Consider the following 23,987-nt stretch of genomic DNA (forward strand, 5'->3'; position numbering starts at 1 on the left):
CGCGTCCGGCACCCAGTTGATTCTTTCCTGCTATTTATATCCACACCCCCACCAACGGCCGCAGTGCCTAACGTACACACCCCCACCAAAAACCTGAGGACGTAATTGATGACTAATCATCAAAGGGTTCTTATCGCAGACGTCACTGCCCCTAACGGATCCTTATCGCGATGAAGCTTACTGTTTTTGGACAGCTCCCAAAGGCCGAGACATTCGCCAAATAAGTAGGGATATCAGAATGAACCATCACTAAATGGCTCTCGTCGACTATAACTCCTCCAGCGACGATGAAGAGCTTCAAGATGGAGAAGATAGTTCCGCAGCTAAAAAGGAGGGAAACCCAACAGCAGCAGCCCCCTCGACAAACACTCCAGGCACCCTCAATCCTCCACGAAATACCCTAAAACGGAAACACGAAGCTGCGCCGCCCTCCCCCCTCCCCCCCTTACCCTCCCGCTTCCTCGACCTCTACGCCTCCAACTCCCGCGCCAGCGCCCGCGACGACCCCTCCCTCCACGGCGGGCGCAAACGCACTACGCCGCATATCCAAGGCAACTGGCCAACCCACCTCTATATCGAGTGTAAACCACCCCTCCCATTCCCGCTATGAGAAACCCGAGTTCTGACATGCACAGGGTATCCGAATCCTACCGAGCACGAACTTCTCACATCGCTCGTTGATTCGTTCCGCGATCAGTCACGGTATGGGCCTGAATACGAGCGGGATCTGGACGTCCAGTCCCTTCTCACTAGTGGTCTCGGCTCCCCTCTCCCGCTGCATATCAGTTTATCCCGACCTATTGGGTTTAGCACAGCCACAAAAGACGCGTTTCTCACTTCTATCCAAACAGCTATCTCAAATAGTGATATCCATCCGTGAGCTCCCCCCTGCTTTTGTGCACCACTTGATCACATGACTGACTACCTGCAGCTTCCCTATCACATTCAATGGCTGCGATTGGGCCTCTAATTACGAGGGAACGCGCTGGTTTCTGGCTCTACGAGTTGCAAAACCGCTAGAAGATAATCTAAATAAGCTACTACGAGTATGCAACGACACAGTCCAGTCACATGGCCAGTCTCCCCTCTATGCTTCCGCCCGGCCTCCTGACCCTGATACCCCGGCGCAAAACAAACTTCCACCACGACCACCATCAAACTCACCTTCCCCGCAAAAAGACCTCTCATCCTCCTTCCACATCAGCATAGCATGGGCCCTCACCGCCCCGTCAAAGACATCAGATACCCCGAAATACCCCAGTGCCTCTGAAATCGAGAAACTGAATTCCGCGTCCATGCCAATCGTGGCTTCCGTGATCAAAGCTAAGATCGGGAATGTGGTGACGAGCATACCCCTTTCCGTAGAGCGGGAGGAAAGGAGAAAAGGACTTTTTGGGGTTTGAATAGAGTAAATAGACCTTAATATGAAATTATACTTCCAAGAATCCAACCTACTGCTCCTGACCTTCTTTGTGAACCTTACTCCTGACTGCTCCCATAGATGAGGCGTGCACGTACTTGCCTTGGAGAACATATAAGCTACTCCTTACATATACATTGATTCGGTCACAAGTGCAACAGCTGGTATCCGGGTTCGCAATTTTCCTACCTATGTGAAGAGAGCATTGGACGATGGCCACAATCACCCACAAAGGACTTCTGATGTGGTGTCCTATCCCTGGGTGAAGCTGCCCATTGTGAGCCGCTGGGGCATTATTCATGCGGTATAATCTCAAACACATGAAGGGTCTGCCTGGATTGCTGCTGCTTCTCGTGTAAAGGCTGCGGTGGTAGGAGCGTAGCGGTGACAGCAGCGGCAACGGCGACAGCAGTTCAGCGGCAAGAAAGCCCCCGGTAAGATATCCCCCTCTATACCGTAAACGAACGTGGAGTAATCACAGGGACTACGGCGAAGCATCTCGACCTCGACAGTACCAGCGGTCTTGATTTTTTTCTTCCAGTGGTAATTTGTTGCACTGTGAGCCGTCAGTGCATTGTGCTCGCGGCAGGTTATATCATCGCCCGAAAAGGGCTGCTCCCCTGACTTCTGATCCCGCCTTCAGCAGATATTCCAAGTCATATACCCCCATATTCCTATAGGAGACTTGATTCCTAGAGACTTTGGGTTGCTTTCGCCCGAGCAGCTCAAAAAGGCCGCTGTAGATGTCAAGGCGAAGATGGTCTCCTACCACGCTGAAAAGCACCAGCAAAGCTCTGCTCCCTCATCCAAGTTCCGCCGGCGCAGTCGGCATGGATTGTTGGTGCCGCTGCTGGTGCCGCCGTTGCTGATCGTGTAATGGCCGCAATAAAGGCCGGGGTGGTAGGAGTGCGGCCGGTGACAGGAACGGCACGACAGCAACAGCTTCAGCGACGTGAATCATGGTATGTGCACTGGAATCGGAATCGGAATCGCAGTCGGAATCAGAATTAGATACCAGACGAGTAACCCTCTATGCCAGACTTTATACCCATTTTCTATTGTAGTTTTAACGTAACGAAGAAACGGCCCGGATTTAGAGTATTGCCCCAGTCGACGACGGACGCCATGTAGAGAAGAGGTACCGGATCTCCCACCTAAATGAGGGACCTGGACCCTTCCTTCTCATGGAGGATGACGTATATTCCCCATTGGTCAATAGACGCTGCAGAAAGTGCTCGTGGGGAATTAGACAGTTGGAGGCGCATCACAACTCCTTAAAAGGCCTCGAAGAGGCCGTCGCAGAAGCAGAAGGAGAAGACGGAGTGGCGACCAAGGCTGTCTCTTTCTCCTGTGACGGCCTTGAGAATGCCGATTATATATGTCATGGGTTCCTCCTGTCCGTGACCTCGAAATTCCTTTGTGTACGGCGGACTATGCAGTCACAGCCCCCTACGGGACGTCGTTCCTGTAAACTTCAGACTCTCGCCACGAAACTTGAGGCACCGTGACCGGCGTGAATTACTACTCCTGCTTCTCCTGCTCATGTAAATTCCAGAGCGGTGGCAAGACTGCAGCGACGACAACAGCGCCACGACAGCAGCAGCCCCAGCGACAAGAAACCCCCCCCCCCCCCTCCCTACCTGGCTAAGATACACCGCCGCCACAACCGTAATCAAGTCCCGTTACCCGACAGCCGCCGCAGGAAGGCCCTGAAAAAAGTATCTTGGAGGTGGTATGGCCCCTTGGATGGGCTCGTTAAGGCTGGCACAGAATGATAAAGAGGTAGTGGCAAGTGAAAATTGATTTAAGGGGGGGATTATAGTGAGGAGTGTATGTCGTACTCCTCGAAAAGATAGATGCCTGGCCCATAATCTATATTAGATCCTGTGATTCTTCTCTGAGGGGTGTTCGTTATCGCGTTGTGCAGTATTCAAAATCTAGTCTTCATTCTCTTCGTTTTGTCAAAGCCACCCTCCAAAATGAATACGAAATCCCACATAAGGGGCTACTTCTCTGCCCCCCGCGTCATTTACATATCCATACAAGCGATGATCACTTTCCGTTTCTGGGCGATGCACTCAATCCGGATAAGGCCCAGCAGCGTGCTCGGCGTGAATTTCTCCTGATGCTGCTGTTGCACACCCCATTCCCCCGGTAAAAGACACAGGTGTGACAGTGGATCATGCCTTAGTTGCCGCTCATACCATGACAATTTCTTTTCCAAGCACGAACAGCTGCAGGAAGAAGGCCCCGAAAGAACTCGATCGATATTTTATGCATTTAACCACGACTAATTATCAGAGCCTCGTAGATCACACACCCCATCACTCAGATAAAATCAGACAATCACGGAGCCTCACTCACAATAGATCGGCAAGGTAAGATATAAAAACTTGATTTCCCCTCAACACACGCCTCCTCCCTACCCCTATCCCCCATCCCCATCCCCACCAAGCCCAGCCAGTCCTATCAAATACCAAAAAAACAAGCAATAAAAAAAAAGACAAAAACGCCATCCCATGATCCATAATTCCCACACACATGTCCGCAAAGCCAGAAAAAAAAAGCCAAAAGCCAAAGCCAAATATGTCCCGCCCGAAACCCGAAGAAAGCATCAGGAGCCGACATATCGCATCGTAGATTTTCCATGCAAAGAAATAAAAGCTAATCCTTTGCCCTATATAGTAAAAAGTTGAGTATTGCCAGCCAAAAAAGAACAACGTATAGATCGGCGATTCGGGGGGGAAAACGAAGTGCGAAAATTTGAACGCCGTGATTTCCCATTGCCGAACGGAATGGGGGGTATCCTCATCGATCTCAGCAGCCGTGATAACTATAAGTCCGGCGTATTATATCCCTCCTCTCCCTCTCCTCTCCTCTCTCTTCGCAAGCAATCAAACCCTTACTCACGGCTCATGCTTAACCCTCTTCGCCTCCCCTCCTCCCCCCCCATCCTCGGCATCAGGACTCTTCCTCTTCCCCCCCATCCCCGCCGGCTCATGCAAAAAACTCGGTCCACTCCCCACCACCGGCGTCGCGAAATTCAGCGGACTAGGGAGTGTATTCCCGTCTCCGCCCCTAAAATTCCACTCGGGGTAGAAACTACTCGGGCTCGGTAGGAGTTCATTGTTCATGAATCGACTAGGGAGTGCGGACACAGGTGTCTCGATTTCATTCCCACCACCGCGACCACCGCCGCCGGGACCACCGCCGCCGCCGCCGCCTTGGTTAGGTGGATGGGGTCGCGCGAAGGGGTTTGGTGGACCGGAGGCGCCGGCGCTGAGGAGGGCGGAGGCGGAGGGGGAGGGGGGGGGGAGGACGACGCCGGAGCTGTGACTTGCGTCTGTGCCTGGCCCGCCGCGGCGGGAGGGGTGGGAACCGGTGTCGTTTGATTCGCGGGGGGAGTTGGTGGAGGCGCCTGTTGCTTCACCTCCATCCGACGGTTCATCGGGGATCTGGACAGTGAGACGGGGTCGCTTGCCGCTTAGTTGCACAGAGTTGGTGCGGGAGGGTGGACCGGTGGGGGGTGTGAATTTGTCTGAGGAGGGCGGGGGTTTGATGGAGTTTGTTGGGTGCAGGGGAGGGGATTTGATGGTGCCGTTGCGGGAGTCGAGGGAGGAGGTGGAGGTGCGGTTGGTGAGTGCGGGTTCGCTGCGGGAGGGTTCGGGGGCGGAGGTGGATGAGATCCAGTGCTGGGAGAGGATGGAGCGGGATTCGTCGATGGGGGTGAAGATGCTGCGGGATTTAACGGATGGTCGTTTTGGCTCGAGCATCTGCCCCGTGTTGTGTGACTGTTGGGGTTGCGGCGGCGGTTGGTGGTGTTGTTGGGGTGATGGATGGTGTTGCTGGGGCGGTGGAGGTGCTAGTTGATGTTGTGGCTGCTGCTGCTGCTGCTGTTGTTGTTGCTGTTGGTGCTGCTGCTGCTGCGGAGGTATTTGTCGTTGTTGCGGTTGCGGAGGAGTATTCATAGGCCCCGATTCTTGACGTTCTTGCTTTGGAAACACAGGAGGCATTGATGAGCGCCGCTGCTCTTCCATATACACCTGCTGAAGCTGGTGAGACGGTGGCGGCGGACCTTGCTGGTACTGATATGAGGGCTGCTGCTGCTGCGGCGGCGGTTGGCTATGCGGCGGCATATTCTGTCCATGCGGAGGCATGTTCTGCCCATGCTGCTGCTGTGGGTTGTACATCCCCGGCTGTGGCATATACGAGTAACCATTCATAGGCGGCGAAGGCTGAGGGCCCTGCTGCATATGCTGTTGCGCCATATTCGAGTTTACGCGATGAGGAGCATTCCGTGACGCTGGCCGGGATCCCATCTGCGGTGGCGGTTGAGGCGTGTGCTGGCGCTGTATATTCTGGAAATGCGCGCCGTTCTGTATGGGTGGTGAAGCCGAGGGAGCTTGTCGCATGTGCTGAAACGCCGCTTGGGATTGGAAATGCGGTCGCATCATGGGTCCTCCTTCTTGTGGGTGGCCTTCGTCCATGACAGAGCCCTCGTCATCCTCATCATCGTCGTCTCGTTTGCCGTTGAAGTCCGATGGACCCTTGTGCTCGTTTGCGCCGCCATACTGATTGATAATGTTAGCCACGCTCGTATTACTGATCGCGCCGTGTACGCTACTCACAAAGTTGTGCCGTTGGAGGATCTCTCCAATATCCGAGGACGAATATTCGTATAACTTCTTGTTGTTGCCAAATATTATGACTGCGACATCGACAGAACAGAGGACGGAAAGCTCATGCGCCTTCTTGAACAGCCCTCCTTTACGCTTCAGAAACGTTCTGCAAGGGGAACATGTCAGTCAACAGCGCCAGCAGATAGAAAATCATCACCACGACGTACACTGAGCGATTTCTATCATCCTTGATAGCCTTGATTTCGATCTTGCGACGACCCATGATGAATGCGCGCCGAGTCCCCGGCTAGTCGTACTGAAGGTGTCGATAAACGGGTATCGCAGTGGTGCTGGAGCCTAGCGACGCGTCTAATTTAACTCCCTCAATCTCTATCGATCCTTCGCGCGACCGGAAATTATATCCTACAATCCTATTCCTTCGGTCCCGAGCTCGTGTGGGTATTTCGCAGACTCGGTATATCCTCGACGCTTTGGACTGAGAGGTTGGTTTCCCAAGCTCCTCAGGCGGGTCGAGTAGAGAATTGAGCCGGTCGCAGGCCCTCTCTAGAGACACAGAGTCTCGATAATTACCAACGAGAGTCGATGGCGGGGTATTGTCGCCGCGACGATGGGTCGAGTCTATGAGGTTGTGATATACTTTTGGCGCACAGTCGGCACTTTTTGGGCTGAGCGATGATGTTGATGCTAATAATAGAGAAGGGTTCTTGCGGCGGAGGGAGGCGGCGTGTTCTCGTGCAGTGGAAGGGTTTCTTGGGGGGTGCGTTGTGGGGGTGAGTGGGTGACCGTAGATATGAGTGACATGTCCAACACATAGTAAATTGGTAATGAGAAGAAGTACCGCTAGTTATAAAGTGTGTGAGAGTAGTGTGAGAGAGTGTGTGAGTGGTCCCTTGGTAGTCGCAGACTAAGAAATACAAGGGTACATGGTCTTAGTGCTGTCCCTGTTAAGCGCCGCTGCGGCCAATCGGTCGATACGGAGGACCTGTTCGACCTAAATGGCAAAAAGACCCAGGTACGTACTCGGTAGCCCCTCCACAATTGGTGGAGAGGAGGAGCGTGCATGGACCAACTATGTGCTATGCTGCACCAAGCGTCTATAAATAGATAGCCGTTTGGGATAGTACAGCTCTGCCACAGAACAACTACCACGAATTCTAGAACCGGCACTTGGAAGAACGGAGTTGGATGTTGGATACGTAGCCGTCTCTGTGATCCCATAAGAGATGAACTTCATTCAGACGTCATTCTCTCATCGACGTCAACACCAGGAGCAGTATAGTACAGTATTACAGTATCAGCTTTGCCGTACATATCATACTGCACAAATCCGGCTCTGACCTCTCCCCTCACAATGGCTTGGCTCTCTCTCTGCCGTATACGAGCTTCACCGTCCCTCCCGGCTTTCCCAAGCCCTGTCACCGTGAAACAGCCGAAGCAGCCCATCACACGCCCTGGCCGCATACACGAGCGACCAGCAAAACCAACACAGAACTTGCACGCACGCAAGTAGCCCAGAGCATCTCCTCAACTAGGCCGCCTCCTATCCCGCTCGCTCGTTGCCTGCAGTAGAGTGCACATATGGACGACGAACGAACAGTATGAGTGTAAACGAGGAGGCGCAGACGCCTGTAACCGCGGGTGTAACGCTGTCAGGCTGATTGGTGCCTCTGGACGCGGTGCCCAGGAGAGGCTGGCTGCCCAGCTTTCGTGTTGGACTCCTTCGGCCAGGTGCATAGCCCACCCACCAGCTCTGTCAATTACAGTGGTGACTTTCTTACCTTCAATCCCTCTATCGTTGACCGGTTGATGAACACTCCACACGCCCGCAGCCTCTTCCGGCTCCCCGGCACATCTGCTGTTGTTGGAGTGTTGGAAGTGTATGCATCTCCAACCTCACGAAACCACAAAGTCGAGCTCACCACATTCTGCCCCACCCGCTGCCACAACCCCATGTTTCAGCCCTGTGCACCCTGTCCCAGATGTAAATATCCTACCCTTCTGCGGCTCTTCACATGAGACCCTGTAGCGTTTCCCGTTTCTATTCCCGACGTCGAAACAGACTAACTCCCACGTGCTGTTCCCCCCATCCAAAACACAACGATCACCATCGTCAAACCCCTCCCTGTGAATCCGAGGACACGGAAGGAAGGGAAAAGAACCTCCTCAATCGGACCGTTACCCCCGCCCCGGCTCGCAGCATGGAGCTGTTGTGTCATGCCTCACGTTTCTCCATCACCACATGTTTTAAGAGATGTTCAATTAAGCTTCATACAGTCAAACGCATCATCCCATCCCGGTAATCTGCATGCTCCCCCCGCCATCCCTGATCGCACGACCTCGTGGTGGATAAGAATAGAACACACCATCCCAAAATCCACGAGCGGCACATGCGCATACGCTACACCAGACCAGGCACCGTACCACCTTCAGCGCGCCCGGTTCTCCCGCAGCCCTCGCGTCCTTAAGCTCGTCGGCGTCTCTGCATCAAAGGGGAGCTGTAAACTCAAATTCCCCTTCGTCCCACCGTTCGCGCTGCTGCCGTGCTCCAGGGCCTTCCTTGCCGCGTCTGCTAACCCCTCTTCGCTGCCCCTCCTGCTCGGTAGGGGCGTTACTTTCCCAGCTAGGAGTCCGCGAATGCCACCGGATTTCCGGACGGGGAGCTCCGCTGTGCCGGCAGAGCAGACGTACAGCAGGTATTTGAGATTGGGTAGCGTGTGTCTGATGTCGATGAGTTTGAGACCCTGGCTCTCAGCGAGGCATTCAATGTCTTTGTTGAGGAGGAAGACGGCGTACTCGAATCTGAAACGGATGGTGCCTTTGCCATACAGCGGGAATGTACGCTGTGTATCCACTAGCGTGGAGATCTCGTCGCGCACGATGGAGCGAGAGCCGTACGGCATGACTGGGTAGGGGATAGGTACTGATAGATAATATTGGAGCATGTCGACTAATCGGGCAACGTGCCCAAGTGCAGCAGCAACGACGTCTTCGTCGGAATCATCGAATGAGGTGTTTGGAAGGAGTAAGCCGCAGATTGTGAAGGTCAGAGATCGTGCAGTCGGTTCAATTGGGAATATATGCAGCAATTCCTCGCATATTCGCCGGCGCTGGCCATGTATCTGCTCTGTGTTCGCTTGTTGCGCAACCATCATTTCTTCCACTTGCTCCAGGATAGATACCAGTTCAATCTCTGCCTGGGCTTGTGACTTGGTGCCTTCCTCTATTGCTTTCCGTCTTGCGGCAATTGAAGCTTGAAGCTCGTCACGCTGTTTGATGGCGAGTTTCACAAGCCTTTGCTCGGATTTCAGGTACTTCGCAGCCAATGCTGCCTCTTCTTCTGCCAGCGGCGTTTCGTCCACAGGTTGCTCTTGTAGAATAGTATTTATTTGAGCCGCAAGTCGCTCGCGTGTAGCCAAAGCATCTTGTATAGAGTCATCCAGGCTAGATAAACGCATCAATGCACTGTATGAAGATGTGGAGACAGGCGGGAGGTGTTTTGGAGGGAGGGTCACCGATGGTAGGTCTAAAGCATAGATACCATCGATAAGGTGAAAGATGACACAGTTAGGGGGAAGTTGGCGATTATTCAACTGCATTGGTCAGATACCATCTTCGAACAAGGAGGATATCACATACCGATCCGAGGAAATGAAGGGAGCTAAGCTCAATTTCCTGTTCGAGGAACAACGAGTACTCTTTCCGCTTCACCCACAATTTAATTGTGAATCTCGATAACCGTGTTATAGAAGGCCCATAATTAGTGAGATCAAAGAATCGAAAATTTGGATTCTATATACCATTAGCATTTCCGTGGTCTTATGGCAGTTAACGGCGGGAGGCCGGGTATATTTTGGCAACATCCACCAGACTGAAGTAAGAAAAAATAGCACAAACCATAGCCTTTTCCGTAACCTCAGATATGTATATTGGCTCATCTTCTCCTGCACAATGCAACGAAAAGAAGGCATCGACCATCCCATTGTCAATGACGTCTTCCAGCTTCCTTTGCCTGTAATCCGGGCTCTGCCCAGCCCATATTGTGCTTCTCCTCCGCCTCCCACTTGGCCGGATGTTGGCATTCAAATCATCTGAAGACGCCGAGTGATGTAACGAGGGTTCATGTAGAGATCTCCTCAGAGATTCAAGCTTCTCTGGAGTCTTATTCAGCGTCGCATCGTCAATTGTATGGCCGCGCGGTCGGGCTAAGGTGAGGTTGCGCAGGTATATGCCTTGTAGATGCCGCAACCGACGAGTTTGAGGCGCCAATAAAGGCCGCGAGCCTTCTGTCGCCATTCCTATAACGCCGCAGACATGTTGCCAACTTGGCCTTGTTGACGATGCTGGAGCTGGTACGACAAGGCTGAGGTATCGGAACTGACAAGGTCCCCACACCGACGGTCTAGCGCACCCTGCACAGACCAAGTTAGCCATTGTTCAACCTTGCTGTCGTCGAGGCTGAAAACTTTAAGGCTTCAAACCACATCATTCCTCCCAAACTTTGCAGCAGCTTCGGGCAAACAGGAAATATTACCCCGAATATGGACGGCAAGAGAGGTGGCTACGGCTACAGACGAGAAAAGTCGCCACGTCACGATATCACCGCACCACGACGAGACACAAACAATCGCATATCGAAACCATCACGCGCAGAGCCAAGTCGTAGTTTCCAAGAGGCACGACCACGACGCAACCAAACAACAGAGGATGAACAAACACGCAAGTGGGTCTCGGAGGAGGACAAATTTGTGCTGAAGCAGGCGAAAAAGAAAGCGGATATTCGTGTGAGAGAAGGCAGGGCGAAACCGGTCGATTGGTTGGCAGTCATACTACGAGTGATTGATCCTGATCGAGATCTCCTGGACGATGATGAAGAGGAGGTACAAGCCGATGTCGTGGACCCAGAGGGCGTATTTGAAGGGTTAGATGATGCTCAGCTGGCTGAGCTTGAGCAAGACATCACGTCATATATTACGCTCGAAACAAACATGAGGAACCAGGAGTATTGGAAAACGATGCAGATCATATGCAATGATAGACGCCAGAAGCTGAAGCCTAGAGGCCCGGAGGAACGAGCAGTTAGTTCGGTGGCAGCCGACGTTGATAAGCTGCTTGGGCCGAAGACATATGAGCAGCTAGAAGCTCTCGAGAAGCAGATCCGATCAAAGCTACGGTCGAACGAAGATATCGATGTGGATTATTGGGAACAACTGTTGAAGAGTTTGCTTATATGGAAGGCAAAAGCGAAGCTAAAGAAAGTCTACCAGTCAGTGTTGGATAGTCGCCTCGAAGCCCTACGAAAGCAGCAACAGGAGGATGCCGAAGGTGTTTGCAACAAGCTGCAGTCTATTATTGCTGCAGTAGAACCTGGGGTGCCTGCCGTCGCTGCGATACCATACTCTCAAGTTTATGACCCCGAGCCTTTCCTGAAGCTTGGCACTGAACATAAAACCGAGATCCTGGATGAGTCCGACTTTTTACGCAAGGTATCTGCGGAGCGGGTTAGGATTCTCAAGCTGGGATATGTGCCAATGCCGCAGGCTACGGCCGAGAAAGGCAAAAGTCACACGGAAAAGCCCAGCGGTAGCACGACAGTTGGCATACACCCGCCAGGCACGCAAAGGTTTTCCACGTTGGTCAATGAAGATTTCTCTCAGGCTACGAAACACTTATATGAAAGAGAGGTTGCCCGAGGAATCGACGAGAATGAGGAGATCTTCACCGCAGAAGAGAGTGTTGCGACGGCATTGGTGCCTCAATGGGCGGACAAGTATCGCCCAAGAAAGCCAAAGTATTTTAATCGGGTGCAGATGGGCTACGAATGGAACAAGTACAACCAGACCCATTACGATCATGATAATCCTCCCCCGAAAGTGGTCCAAGGCTACAAGTTCAATATTTTCTATCCAGATCTCATCGACAAAGTGAAGGCGCCAACGTACAAGATCATTCGAGAGCATGGCCGCAAACGAGGAGAATCATTTGCCCCCGCAGGCGAGGAGGATACGTGTTTGATCCGCTTTATTGCTGGCCCTCCATATGAAGACATCGCTTTCCGCATCGTCGACAAAGAATGGGACTATTCTGCTAAAAGAGACCGAGGGTTTAAAAGCAGTTTTGACAAGGTATGTTATTCCAGTATCCGAGACATCGGAGCTGTCACCCGGAACCTTACTTGCTGAAGACCAATCGCTGACATTGATACAGGGCATTCTCTCACTTCATTTCCAGTTCAAAAAGATTTATTACAGGAAGTAGCGGAAACGTGTGCTTTGTACATTACATACTGGCAGCTGCACCCAGGACGGGCCTAGGGGCAGAAGTAGTTGCTTTCTGAGGCGACTCTAGGACAAACAAGGTGGCTCTGGTCTTGAAATTATTATATGGCAGCGATGATATGGATGATCGCAGGGGTTTGCCGGTGAAGTGGGTAGGTTACATAAGCCTGCAATGACTACTACGCGACATTTGTATATCAAACAATTCGTGATGCAATATTTGCTCTGTTAGTAGCCTTTTCATCGCTGCTTGCTTTTTAAATCGTGTGAGTGTGCTGCGTCGTTGCTGCGTCGTTGCTCCGCTGCTGCATCCGCTTGCATACTGGAGGCGCCCACGAGCATAAAATTATGATGCTCGTTCTCCGTCGGTGGAGTCAATGAGAATCCGCCGCCGATCTCCAACCCGACGCCATCCAACCGCCCCCTCAATGGAACGCTGATACTTCTAGCGCTGTTCTAGAAGATGGTAACTCTAAGACCTCCAGGGTCGTCCAATTGTGTCGAATGCAGAGACCCTACGGAGCCAATCCGTGAATGGCGACGGCACCCACCTAAAACGCCTCCGGTACGTTGTTTCTGACACTATTTCCTGTGGCTACCTGCAACTTATGGGTTGCTGCATGTGCGGACATGTAGCTTCCTTCATCCCGCTTCGCAAATCACTGTCCTACCACCATGTGAGTTGACCAAGCTGGTTGGTCGCCCAGATGCAACTTGCAAGCCTATTTCCGTCCCGCCGTGCAATCCTCTGATTGTTTTCCATGACCATCTTGTATCGGTAAGTAGGGCACTCTCCTGTTTACCTCTCTACCTCCTCCGTCCAGGGCCTGGCTGCTGCATATTGCGCCCTGCCCCGTTTGCCTCTCCCAGTCACACACACCAGGACCGCCCTGTGAGTTGGCAATACGTCGCATGCAGAATGGCATCCCCGTTTCCTATCTGTCGGCTTCTTGGCCCCGCCACAAGCCACTCCTGCTCCGTTCCATATCTATGGGCTGCTTTAGTCTCCTTGTTCCTCTTCCAGAATACTTCTTTCTAGTTTATCCGAGATCTCAATGTCTTGATCTCCATGTCTGATATATTCGTTTTGGACACACGTTTCAGTTATTACTACAAGATTCCCGAGTGTAACTCTAGAAGAGCTATCACCATCATCATGGCCACAAACAACTTTCAAAACGCCAGGCAACGTTTCGGTGACTCCCCTCTTCATGATCAAGAGATTCGTGCCTCAGAATCTCCCTTTTATACGCGGGGCTCTTGTTCTTTTCTTCTGGATAATCTTCAACAATCTCAGCAAGATCACTACTATATGAGCGAGCAAGGCTCATCATTCCACGGGCTACTTCGTCAAGACTCGCCGTTGTCGCCAGACATGAATTCCTTTGGGCTCGGCGGTCCAAATTACTCCAATACTTCTCATGGAGGCTATTACTCTGGTTATACCAACAACCAGAACGCGGATGTCTTCTACACTGGCACAAGCGGCACAACAGCTTGTCCAAGAAACCACCAGCAATCATACAGCCCAAAGATGATACAGGGTCTTGGCCTTTCAGATCCGTCCTTGCAATGCCAGCTGCGTGATACAGATCAGAACCTCAGAACCGGAAACTCGGGTGGCTATTACAGGAGACAAGTCTCGATGTCTCGGACACCTTCTTTGCCAGATGCTGCGTCTTGCAAGGCTGAAGACGACGCTGAAGATGATGTTGCCTCGAACACAGAAGAAAGCAAAATCGGAGAACCTTACGCAAAGCTCATCCACCGTGCCTTGATGGGCGCTCCAAGCCACTCCATGGCTCTACAGGAAATTTACCAGTGGTTCATTGATAACACGGAGAAGGGGTCTTCAGCTGGCTCTGGCTGGCGCAACAGCATACGGCACAATCTCTCAATGAACGCAGTAAGTTATCATTTTTTCATAGTGCAACCTCTTCACTGTACTCACATATTATCCAGGCTTTCTGTAAAACAGACCGCACAATCGCCTCGCCATCCGATGCACCCGCAAAGAAGACGTCGGAATGGGTCCTTGCAGATTGGGCCATCGCAGACGGTGTCACTCCCACGACTCGTTACCGCAAGACCACCTCAAAAAAGTCAGCACGGCCAGACTCGCACGGCGCCATGAACGCATCACGTCAGAACGCCGGCAAGAAAGGGGGAAGCATGGCCGGACGAACGAAGACCCTGAGAATGACCCAAGGTCGCAGCCTAGGCTTTGATGGGCAGGCCTTGCGAGCGAGGGATGCTGAGAGGGACAGAGAGGCGCGCAGGGAGAGGAGGAGATATCACCAGTTACGCACCATGGCAACGCCACCGCAGGAGGATTCGGAACAGCGTCCGTTCTCGCCAACGACACCAACAGCCGCAGCTGGGATGAACGTCGCCAATCCGTACTACTTCAAGGATTCGTCGTTTGAGGGCATGGATGTGGCGGTGTATGATATGGGCCATGTACAGGGTGTGTATACAGGGGATGATGGGCCAGTGTTTACTCACAATGGGTTACCCAGCTTTGACGGTGAGGGGTTATGGCCGGGGATGCATGGGCACTAGTGAAGTAAGGTGTCGGAAACAACTGGTGATGTGTGGGAGAGGCTGTGATGTAATCGCGTGATAAGATCTACGGAGGATGTCTAGGATTTTGGATGTTGGTCGCTGCTTTTTGGGGATTCTGGTGGCTTGGATTGTCTTGGATAGTGGCAGCCCCCACGACTACCGGGGCGGGACCTCCGCGGGTCGAAGGGTCAGTGTTGATAATGGTCCTGGGCTGGGCATTTTGGAATTCAATAGATCGTAACTTTAGGGTGTGCTTGACGCACTTTGTAGCAGCACAAACGGCATTATCCATCCAGCTTACTGGCGTTTTCCACAGTGATAAATCTTGCGTCTTACCTGCAACCGAGTTCACACGTCGTGCGTGCATCTGGCCAGCCCCCCATCACCGGCACCCAACAACCAACAACCTTCACGTAGCGTGCATATGTCCACCTCCCCTGCCCCTGTCCGAGTGCAGATCTTAGATCGTTCCGCCATCGTGAAAGGAGGCCTTCTCGGTGCATCACTAAAAGCGGGAAAGCCGCGCATCTCACAGGCGGCCATCACTTCACCTCATGTGTCACTTTTCACCCCCCAAGATATACGAGTACTAGTGCGTGTCCTCGATGCATCCAAGACCCTCTAATGATGCAGGATGACACCCCATCGCTGTCTCGGCGCATGATAGTCTCCGAGACCTCTCTCGGTCGGGCATTTGGCGACGAGGCGCGTATCCTAGATATGGTACAGGCGAGATGGCCAGTGAGAGGGTGCAAACGAACGCCGTCGCGGCAGCCACAGTACAGTAGGGTATGGGCTAGGATGAGACAGGATGCGATTGGACCGGCCTCGTACGAAGATCTAGTTATATTCAGGGTGTATTGTGTGACCCCATTGCAGTAGTTGCATTCTAAGATTTGGGGTATTGTGGAGCTGGTGGTGTGCAAGCCTTCTAAGCCTTTACAAAGCCTTGAGTAGTAACTCGAGAGTTACCACACCTGGGTATGGGGATGACCCCCCACGTCTCTTACAAGTAGATTTAGCTGCAGCAGACCGCGGCTAGTAGATAGCGAAGCGCCCCCTCACGTCCGCATTATCAGATGAGGGAGGAGATTGCGCGTGTAGATGCATGCGGGGATAGATGCCGGGCCCAACTGTCAGTTCCTTGCGGCGGCAGACCATAAAAGTGGTATCTCGTTGCGAGCCTTTAACGAATGAACATTGCGAGCACTCCTACAGTACATAGTACGGTTGGTTTACAGTGCATGGATGGCTATGATATTACTTCTGCTCAACGATTTGGTACGGTATTGGCAGATCTCAAGCGCCTCCTTCTCATGAATTGTTGACGAGTGCCCCAGGATACTCTTCCTACCCGGGTTTTGTCAATATTGCCTGCCTTAGCTGGAATCCAAACTCCATTGCATGCTGTACTATGAGTAAATAGGTAAATATGGTTGTCTATCATGCAGTCCAAATAACATTCCTTCGAAACTAGTTTTCTAGAAGGGTTCTCATCCCTGACCATCTGCATGCAAGGGGTGAGAAGTGAATGCCCATGCCTATGTCGGTAGAACATGCAGCTGGCTAGTGCCAGGTTCCGTAAGCCACAAGACAAGAACTCCATCCCACATACGTCCATTGTTCACTAATGAGTTGACAGGTCACTTCAGCTCCTGTCTCAGACTTCACCTATCACTCTATCACTCTATCACATCTTCATAGGGTTCTATGATACGCACACAGTAAGCGCCCCCCCCACGGTCCGTGCCGTTCTAGAAGACATCCAACGACCTTTCGAAGGTGCGTTTGACTGTGTACGCTTACCCGGTTTGGAAGCGGCCGCCGTGGTTCTGTGCCACTCGCGGGCCTCCAAAACCGTCCCCGGCGAGGCTGGGACTGGGTGTCAGCCACATTGAGGTAGGTTCCGCCGACGCAGGTCAAGTATCACCACAACGGTCAACGCACTGTATCAACAATATCACATATCAGATTCAGGATTCATTGACGCCTCCTCACATTGCCACTCTAGTCTTGGTGGCGAAATGGACGATAATGTCTCAGCCAGCCATATCCCACCGGTCTCCATTCCATATCTTGGCTTAGAAAGTAATCTGCACAGAAAAGCCCTGTTTGGGATGGTGTACTGTATGTTGCGCGGACGCCACTGATGTTGGGTTCTGGATAGATGTTGACTTTGGCGTATTAGATCCCCGCATCAGTCTTGGTGTGATAACACGGATGTAATCCTGAGACAGCATAGAACAAATTATAGTCTTCTAGAACCACACATTGCATTTCAGAGTGTGTGGTTGGAGAAGCTAGAGCTCAGCTAGCGATCTAGCACCAAACCAATTGGGTCGCCGAGGCACCTGCAACTTGGTCCTTGGAGGTTGCTGGAAAGTTGTACCTTGAGTACCCTAACGGAGGGTGGCCTGGCGGAGGATAGAAAACCCCTAATGCCATATGCCCAATACTATCCAAGGGGCCCAACAGTAAACCTGAAGTCATGGAAAAGTGCACATGGTTATGCTCAAGCTGTTCTTGACTGATGTCGCAATTCTAGCTTGGTAAGAGACTTGGATAAAAGTCCCTCCTTCATAGCCCCCAGCAATGATCTTTTGAACTTAACATGACCATAATTTTCCTGTTTCTTAGTGTCAGCAGAGGCTCGATAATATATTTATGGAGAGCGTAACAGTGAGATATGTGATTCAGAGAGAAGATTGTGTTTCGACATGATCGCGTCGTAAACCAGCAATCCATCTGCTCCAGCTCGACAGCCACCCACCCCCAATTTGGGGAGACTGCTTAACTCAAGCAAACGTCATGCCAACTCCGCACGAGTCCGACTAAGGATGACGATACAATGGATTTCATCATGGTAATATCTTGAGAGAAGAGGGTTTGTGAGACTTACAATAGATGGGGAGTCTCATGTATGCCAAGATCTTATGGCACCACGGGGACTGGCAACTCGAGGGGTTATGCGTGCCGTAATTTCAGCATCGTCGCAGATAGTATCTTATTTATAAAGTCCGACAGTTATAGTACCGGCTTCACACGTCGTCATACGAAATTGTTCTTCGCTGAGGTCCTGCATTTCGTTTTGGTGAAGGCCGAGCAACATCTTCTTCGTAGTCTAACGTTTCCAAGCCATGGTCGACCTGGTCCCAAGTTCTCTTTCTCAAGTCAGGTTTGATATTCCTCTTGAAGTGGCTTTTCTTCTTCTTATTGTCCTCTGTGGGTTTCGTTTGTGATAATTGTCCAGCTTCTGACTGAGTGAGTGGCGCCTTTGAAGCTTGGGTGCTAAGCAAAGATGCACCCTGAGATCCAGGATATTCTCCAGCTTTTCGTTCCAAGTCGGATGCTCTTTCTGCCTTGTCCGCTTTGGCCTCATCGGATTTTCTCTTCTCTCTCAACAGTGTTTCAATCTCAGTATGACGGAACATGGCGATCTGTTCGTCTGTTAAGGTCCTCTTAACGCCGTCATCGTAGTATCCTAAGTTGTCATCTTCCTCCTCGGTGACTCCCTCAGCTAGGAAAGTGGTGGCGAAGTGGTCCTTAGAATGTCCCGAAAAGTGCTTCGTGTAGAAGTCGGCCAGTTCAACCTGATACGGCTGTTAGCAAGAGGCTCCATCGACACATGATAGCTGTACATACCGTGGAAACTAATGGCACAGTACCAACCGGCGAGCTTGCAGGAGGTACTGCCATTATGAAGTAGTTCTCGTCCCATGTAGTTGACGTTTTATTTTCTTGTCTCTGGCCGTGAAGTCGAGCTTTGTTGTGAGACAGGGGAGGAGCTGGTAGCTTCGGTTTCTAGGCAGATATGCAAGGCTGACAAAATAGCCTTCGTCACGTGCTAGCATATAAAGTGAACGTCAAAGCTCTAATATATATTTCACTGTCGATGCCTCAGCTTGAGACTAATAATACCGATTCTATTACCTCGAACTTTCGTTGGTGCCTGATACCATACGACGTTATATATTTTTGGTTGCCTGGTTCGACTGTACAATTTCCAATATCAGCCATAGAGCCGCTTGGTATCAGATGATATATGAACCCAACGTCATTTTAGAGCACTCTCATCTCAGTGCTTCACTATCCAGATTACGGGGTTATACGGCTACCGAAGTATTTACCGATTTGAAGTCTATACAAGGTGCTTGCAATGGCTGTATCATGGCGCCCGTTCATGATATCAGCGATAGACTCCCGCATGCCCCCTCTATTAATTTCAACTACCTTCACCACGGATTCATATAAGATATACCTTACAGATCTTGCCCATCTTTGGTGCGAAGATCTCGACCGGCGCGCTATTCTGCGCCGAAGCCTCGCCGAGGACACTAGCATCGATCCGAGCGAGGATGCTGGTCAACTTAAGCTCTTCCTCGAGAAAATCTCGCTGGGTCTTGAGGGAGGGAAGGATGTTGACCTCCTCCTCGGCCTTGACACTCATGCGGGCAAGGAAAGTTCAACGGGGGCGAGAAATCTGGAAATAAATATGAGCATTGCTCTGCCCAAGCCGCTGCAGCCTTTGAACTGGACAATAAGGCTTTCTTCCTGCCCGCAAAGTGACTTTGCTATGCATTTCACCATACCCCTTCTGTGTGCTCAGAATGCCAGGCTCAAAGAGCTTGATAGCCTGGTTGGCTTGCTGCGCGATAAAGATAACGTCATCCAGAAGTTGGTGGACAAATTGGAGGCTACGGGGGCAGAGCTGGGGCATCTTTTCCCTGCGGTTGCGGGTAAAGGCGGCAGGAAAACCCCGCGAAGGGTGGTTGAGGAGAAAGTGAAGGGGTTGGAAGTATTTGCACAAGAGCAGTGGCGCACTGCCATGCGGAAGGCCGAGGCTGAAGACGAACATGATGGTGTGAAAACTATCATCCAAGGTGCTTTCACTAAGAATTCTCCTGTTGGGTCACATGCCCATGGTGCAGAACTCTTAGGCAGATTTGAGAAATGGTGGGATCAGTTGAAAGATGGGGCGATACCTTTGTCGACGCCAAAAGATGGAGGGAATGTCGATGATGCTGCTGCGGAGGATGTGAAGGCTGAACCGGCAGACGCGGATATGGATACAACTGAGGATGAAGGAACAGATGGGCACGCGGACGGTTTTCAAGTTGCGGCAACGCCACCTCGCCAACAAATACTATCGTCAAGAGCCAAACCTTCATCATCACGGAAACCGACCCGGAAGCAAGAATTGTCAGATGACGGTACAGACGATTCAGATGACCTCGGTGCATCTCAGTCGCAGCATGTCACTATCCGCGACAGCTTTCCCGCACCAAAAGAGGCAGTGCGCCCAGAAACAAAGAAGATCGGGGCGATCGGGGGGGGGGGAAAGGCCGCAAAAACAGCCACCAAGATGAAGCCGGAAGCAGAGCCAGAGCCAGATCCAGAGCCCGAACCTGTCGCAAGAGCCACAAGGAGCCACAAACAGGATGGTGCCGATGACGATGAAACTGAAACAGAGGATGAGGGTCCGAAAGCTCCATCCAAGCCCACTACGCCTCAAAAGAAATCACCTCCAAAACCGGCCGCCAAAGCCGCGAAGAAAGGAGGTCTTGGGAAGATCGGAGGGAAGAAGTCTGATCCCCCGCCAGTTCCTGCGTCTCCACCAAAGGAGGATGCACCAGACGCTCAAAAATCAGAAGCCCCACCAAAAGCCACGAAGTCCAGACTTGGCCGGATAGGACACAAACCTCCCAAAGAAGAACCTGGCGCTGATGAGGAGTCAAGAGGACGGACGGAGGTGAAGGAGGAAGAGAAGCCACGAGAAACGTCGGAAGAGAGAGCACAGCGAAAACGAGAAGAGTTGAAGCGACAGTTGGAGGAGAAAGCCAAAGCGCCTGCGAAAAAGAAGAGGAAGTTCTAATGCTGCCTACTCGTGTCGCTCAAAGTCCGATGGATTGCATATAACAGGGTTAATGTCAGCAGTTTAATCTCCTGGAACTTATCTCTTCACTTCCATTTATCAGTGGCTTGCTTACTGGTTGCCGCTCTAAGTGATTACACGCCATGTTATAGTTGCTGTGATTTCTGTCATTATGTACAGCCCCATTTCATACATTTGGTCTTGCTGTCATAAAGTTACTCTCTTACAGCCTTCCCCTCAATCATTTGTGCACCTTTTCTTCAAAATACTTATCCCACTGCTCCACCGTCCACGAGCTACTAATGCTATTGTCCACAAGACCATCCCACAGCACAGTAGGGGAAACATGGATCCCTGTCTGTCGTCCCAGCTTGATGAGCAACTTCAGATCATCTGTGACCTTATTCCCAATATTCAACGCCCCTCCCTCGCCAGCCTTCTCTCCCACAACCAACAACTCATAGAGCTTATCCTCGTCAGCTTGGTGGGTCCCGGGGCCAGAAGCCCCCAAGGCACCGTAGAGTTTGGCAAGGCGTCTGTATGTCTGGTTGCGCGTTTCGTTTACGACGTTGACATCGAAGAACTCGGTCTGATGCTTGAACAACACCGCTGAGTAGGCCCAGAATGTCTTGGGGTCCAGGCGCAGTGCTGCAACGCCTGCTTCATGGACCAGGGTTGAGGAGGGATGCCATGGCTGGACTTGCTGGCGGAAGACAACGTTGATCCTACCTGTGTACTTCGTCTTTATGATGGGAAAGACCTTCTCATAGAGGGTTTCAAATTGCTTCTTGGAAAACTGGAATTTAGTTAGATAGCTGCCCGGTAGTCCTGCGAGGTTACGTGAAGTTGTGGATATCTTACCGGACAGACATAGTCTAAGTAAACTTCCAACGTGTGGACCTTCGGTGCATGTGAAAGCGAGGTAAAAAGCTGCCCATAGAACTTCGGTGCGAGCGCCATGTTTTTGAAATATGCTGCTGAGTAGTTCTGGCAAACAGAAATATTGTGTTGAAGTCTCTCTGTGTAATCTTGGAGGACGTGGATTGCAACGCTGGATTGCGACTTTGAACGTCGTGTTGCATCATGTAACCATCATCCATGACGCAATGTGGGGTGGAGTTAGGGAGCTTATCGGGAAGATAGGAAATGTACGGGTCCAACCCCTTGTATTTATCGATGGGGAACTCCAGCATTATGAGAGAATACTACAGCAACAAAGCAATTATTGGACTTCCATATTTTTATAATGATATTTTATAATACAATGGTCTATTTGTCTACCTTGTCGAGTAATCGCCCATCAGTAGTGGTCTCCCTCCCTTCGGTAGCCCGCCGGCAATATATATTAATTGCCGACTCCTGAACAATCGCCCATTATCAAAGCGCCGTGCAAATGCCGCTGAACGCCTCGAATGCCCATCCCATGCCTTCCCATTCGCAAATTCGAACCCCTCGCTCCTCCATATTCATCCCTCTTTGCCAAGACTATCCTATCTTAAAAAGGTCGCGGACTCTGTTTCTTTCTTCTTGTCCTACGCACTCCCAACTGGCAGTTCCTAGCATCATATGTCTTCGTCTTGGGGTCCCATACTCCAATAACTTCCAAAGTAACAAAGTCAAGTTGCGTTTCTATCTCTACCCACCCGGTAACTACGATGCTGCCCCTAGGTATAACTTTCACTTGCTTCCAATTGGCGGTATTGGTGAATCTGAAAGTAAAAAGGGCGTGACTACAGCGTTTGGTCATCATCTTATACATATGACTATCTCTGATTGTCCTGTGCTCTGGTGGGTCACTGGCGTTCTGGTTCCCGTTTTTAGCTGCTGATGCGGCATTCGATTGGGTTTGTAGGGCCTTTTCGCCAATGTCGCCCGGTTGCTTGTTAGCTGACTCCTGGGTCTGTTGTGCCGTGGAATTGTTAAAATTGCCGGCCTGTGTCGTAACGCCGACCCCGCCTGTAACTCTGGCTTGTCGAACCTTTTCTTCGGTTACCTTTTTGTCGCTTGAGGCTAGAGCAGGATATGTCTTCTTAACCTCGGCAGGATCAGGAAGCCTATAATGGGCACGCATTATGCTGCGTGTTTTCTCTTCTGGATCTTGGCTGAAGAGAACTTGCACAAACTTCCAACTAGCTTTTGCTACAGCAACAGGGAATAAAGCTTGGTGGAGTCGCAAAACAGTTTCTTGATCGATGGGAACGGTGGTCCAGGAAACGAAATCGTCCGTAATTTCAATGCTGCAAGCCAGATAAATGTCAGTAATGTGTGGAGAGGCAGAGGAGGGGTTGTATAACGTACCCTGAATGCACGAAAGCTGGTGGAGGGCCGGAAGGGTAGATGACGTCCAGCCAGTGTTTCAGTATTCGAGCACCTTTGCCCCCTTTTGCGTTTTCAACCGATCGTCTAGTGATCTCAGCAAGTTCAACTGTTCACAGTCAGTTAGCAAGCCTTCATTAAACAGATGATAATCCTTACTTCTAACTTTCTTAATAAGCTCAAGATCTTTACTGAACTTTATATACTCTTGCCATTCCGGGTCGCTGCCTCGATACGGGCTTTGAGGAATTTGCTTGATTGTGCCTGGGAATGGTATGAAAAGCGCATCTTCCAGCTCTTCCGGCGTTTCGCTGTCCGATATGGTCCCTTCCTTCTCGAATTCATCTGCCAGTTTATCGAGCGGTGCAAAAGCTACTTTGGTGAAGATATTATACATCATAAGTATTCCTATTGCTGAACCGAGGATATATCTACAGGCGATCAGTTTACGAACGACAGATTGTGGCGGGGCCGGCAATTACCTCCTGCTCTTAGGCGCTTTCTTGAGGCGCACCCCTTGAACTAATGCATTGCCACCATCCCGTCGTACTCGCGCGTGAACCGATAAAGGCAGGCGGTTCAGCCTGAAAAGGCTTGATGTGGCACGAAATGCCCTGAACATTTGGGCCATCAGGGGCCCCTTCGGGGGGCTAGCAAGCCTTGTAGGGCGTTTATCTTATAACGAGGTGTTGTTTTAGGCGTTGGAAGCTGCAAGTCTCATCCGAAATCTAATCGTCTTGACATATGCAATCTTTCAGTTGCAATAACGCCAGGCGCATATCGTCTTGGTGATTCTGATCGGCGCCGTGGCCGAGGACGCCTACAAAGTTGAGCCCCGGAGGGCGGTAAATTATGGCAATATTTCTGTATTCGGTTTAGCGCAACCGCGCCCAATGAGC

At 51.3% G+C, this 23,987-nt stretch overlaps 9 protein-coding genes across 9 annotated transcripts; 4 read left to right on the forward strand and 5 right to left on the reverse strand.

Annotated features, from left to right (window-relative positions):
• The first annotated feature begins 86 nt into the window (after positions 1-86).
• Positions 87-1,450, forward strand: USB1 (nuclease). The gene is made up of 3 exons (XM_018278573.2): positions 87-581; positions 636-876; positions 932-1,450. Exons 1-3 carry the CDS (start codon positions 254-256, stop codon positions 1,401-1,403), a joined length of 1,041 nt encoding a protein of 346 aa, XP_018126507.2. The 5' UTR covers positions 87-253; the 3' UTR covers positions 1,404-1,450.
• A 1,921-nt stretch (positions 1,451-3,371) lies between these two features.
• Positions 3,372-7,399, reverse strand: VE01_09158 (uncharacterized protein). Its single transcript, XM_018278574.2, has 3 exons — positions 6,267-7,399; positions 6,049-6,205; positions 3,372-5,991 (listed from the first exon to the last, which is right to left on the reverse strand). Exons 1-3 carry the CDS (start codon positions 6,320-6,322, stop codon positions 4,327-4,329), a joined length of 1,878 nt encoding a protein of 625 aa, XP_018126503.1. The 5' UTR covers positions 6,323-7,399; the 3' UTR covers positions 3,372-4,326.
• On the reverse strand, positions 7,400-10,396 carry VE01_09159 (uncharacterized protein). Its single transcript, XM_018278575.2, has 3 exons — positions 9,955-10,396; positions 9,697-9,849; positions 7,400-9,650 (listed from the first exon to the last, which is right to left on the reverse strand). The coding sequence occupies exons 1-3, from the start codon at positions 10,351-10,353 to the stop codon at positions 8,487-8,489; spliced, it is 1,716 nt and encodes a 571-aa protein (XP_018126504.1). The 5' UTR covers positions 10,354-10,396; the 3' UTR covers positions 7,400-8,486.
• A 202-nt stretch (positions 10,397-10,598) lies between these two features.
• On the forward strand, positions 10,599-12,315 carry VE01_09160 (uncharacterized protein; the record flags this gene model as incomplete). Its single annotated transcript, XM_018278576.1, has 2 exons — positions 10,599-12,182; positions 12,265-12,315. 2 exons carry the CDS (start codon positions 10,599-10,601, stop codon positions 12,313-12,315), a joined length of 1,635 nt encoding a protein of 544 aa, XP_018126468.1.
• Positions 12,316-13,491: 1,176 nt separating this feature from the next.
• Positions 13,492-14,897, forward strand: VE01_09161 (uncharacterized protein; the record flags this gene model as incomplete). The annotated part of the gene is made up of 2 exons (XM_018278577.1): positions 13,492-14,241; positions 14,298-14,897. The coding sequence occupies 2 exons, from the start codon at positions 13,492-13,494 to the stop codon at positions 14,895-14,897; spliced, it is 1,350 nt and encodes a 449-aa protein (XP_018126467.1).
• Positions 14,898-15,134: 237 nt separating this feature from the next.
• Positions 15,135-18,656, reverse strand: VE01_09162 (uncharacterized protein). The gene is made up of 3 exons (XM_018278578.2): positions 18,543-18,656; positions 17,800-18,490; positions 15,135-17,526 (listed from the first exon to the last, which is right to left on the reverse strand). Exons 1-2 carry the CDS (start codon positions 18,594-18,596, stop codon positions 17,939-17,941), a joined length of 606 nt encoding a protein of 201 aa, XP_018126496.1. The 5' UTR covers positions 18,597-18,656; the 3' UTR covers positions 15,135-17,526; positions 17,800-17,938.
• Positions 18,657-18,796: 140 nt separating this feature from the next.
• Positions 18,797-21,504, forward strand: VE01_09163 (uncharacterized protein). The gene has a single exon (XM_018278579.2). The coding sequence runs from the start codon at positions 19,057-19,059 to the stop codon at positions 20,770-20,772; it is 1,716 nt and encodes a 571-aa protein (XP_018126469.1). The 5' UTR covers positions 18,797-19,056; the 3' UTR covers positions 20,773-21,504.
• Positions 20,843-21,873, reverse strand: VE01_09164 (uncharacterized protein). The gene is made up of 2 exons (XM_018278580.2): positions 21,634-21,873; positions 20,843-21,568 (listed from the first exon to the last, which is right to left on the reverse strand). Exons 1-2 carry the CDS (start codon positions 21,730-21,732, stop codon positions 21,014-21,016), a joined length of 654 nt encoding a protein of 217 aa, XP_018126497.1. The 5' UTR covers positions 21,733-21,873; the 3' UTR covers positions 20,843-21,013.
• A 128-nt stretch (positions 21,874-22,001) lies between these two features.
• On the reverse strand, positions 22,002-23,904 carry VE01_09165 (uncharacterized protein). Its single transcript, XM_018278581.2, has 4 exons — positions 23,571-23,904; positions 23,248-23,519; positions 23,071-23,197; positions 22,002-23,009 (listed from the first exon to the last, which is right to left on the reverse strand). Exons 1-4 carry the CDS (start codon positions 23,717-23,719, stop codon positions 22,268-22,270), a joined length of 1,290 nt encoding a protein of 429 aa, XP_018126498.1. The 5' UTR covers positions 23,720-23,904; the 3' UTR covers positions 22,002-22,267.
• Positions 23,905-23,987: the final 83 nt, after the last annotated feature.

The sequence above is a fragment of the Pseudogymnoascus verrucosus genome (assembly GCF_001662655.1).
Source record: "Pseudogymnoascus verrucosus strain UAMH 10579 unplaced genomic scaffold scaffold_57, whole genome shotgun sequence".
In the NCBI taxonomy this organism is placed as follows: Eukaryota; Fungi; Ascomycota; class Leotiomycetes; order Thelebolales; family Thelebolaceae; genus Pseudogymnoascus; species Pseudogymnoascus verrucosus.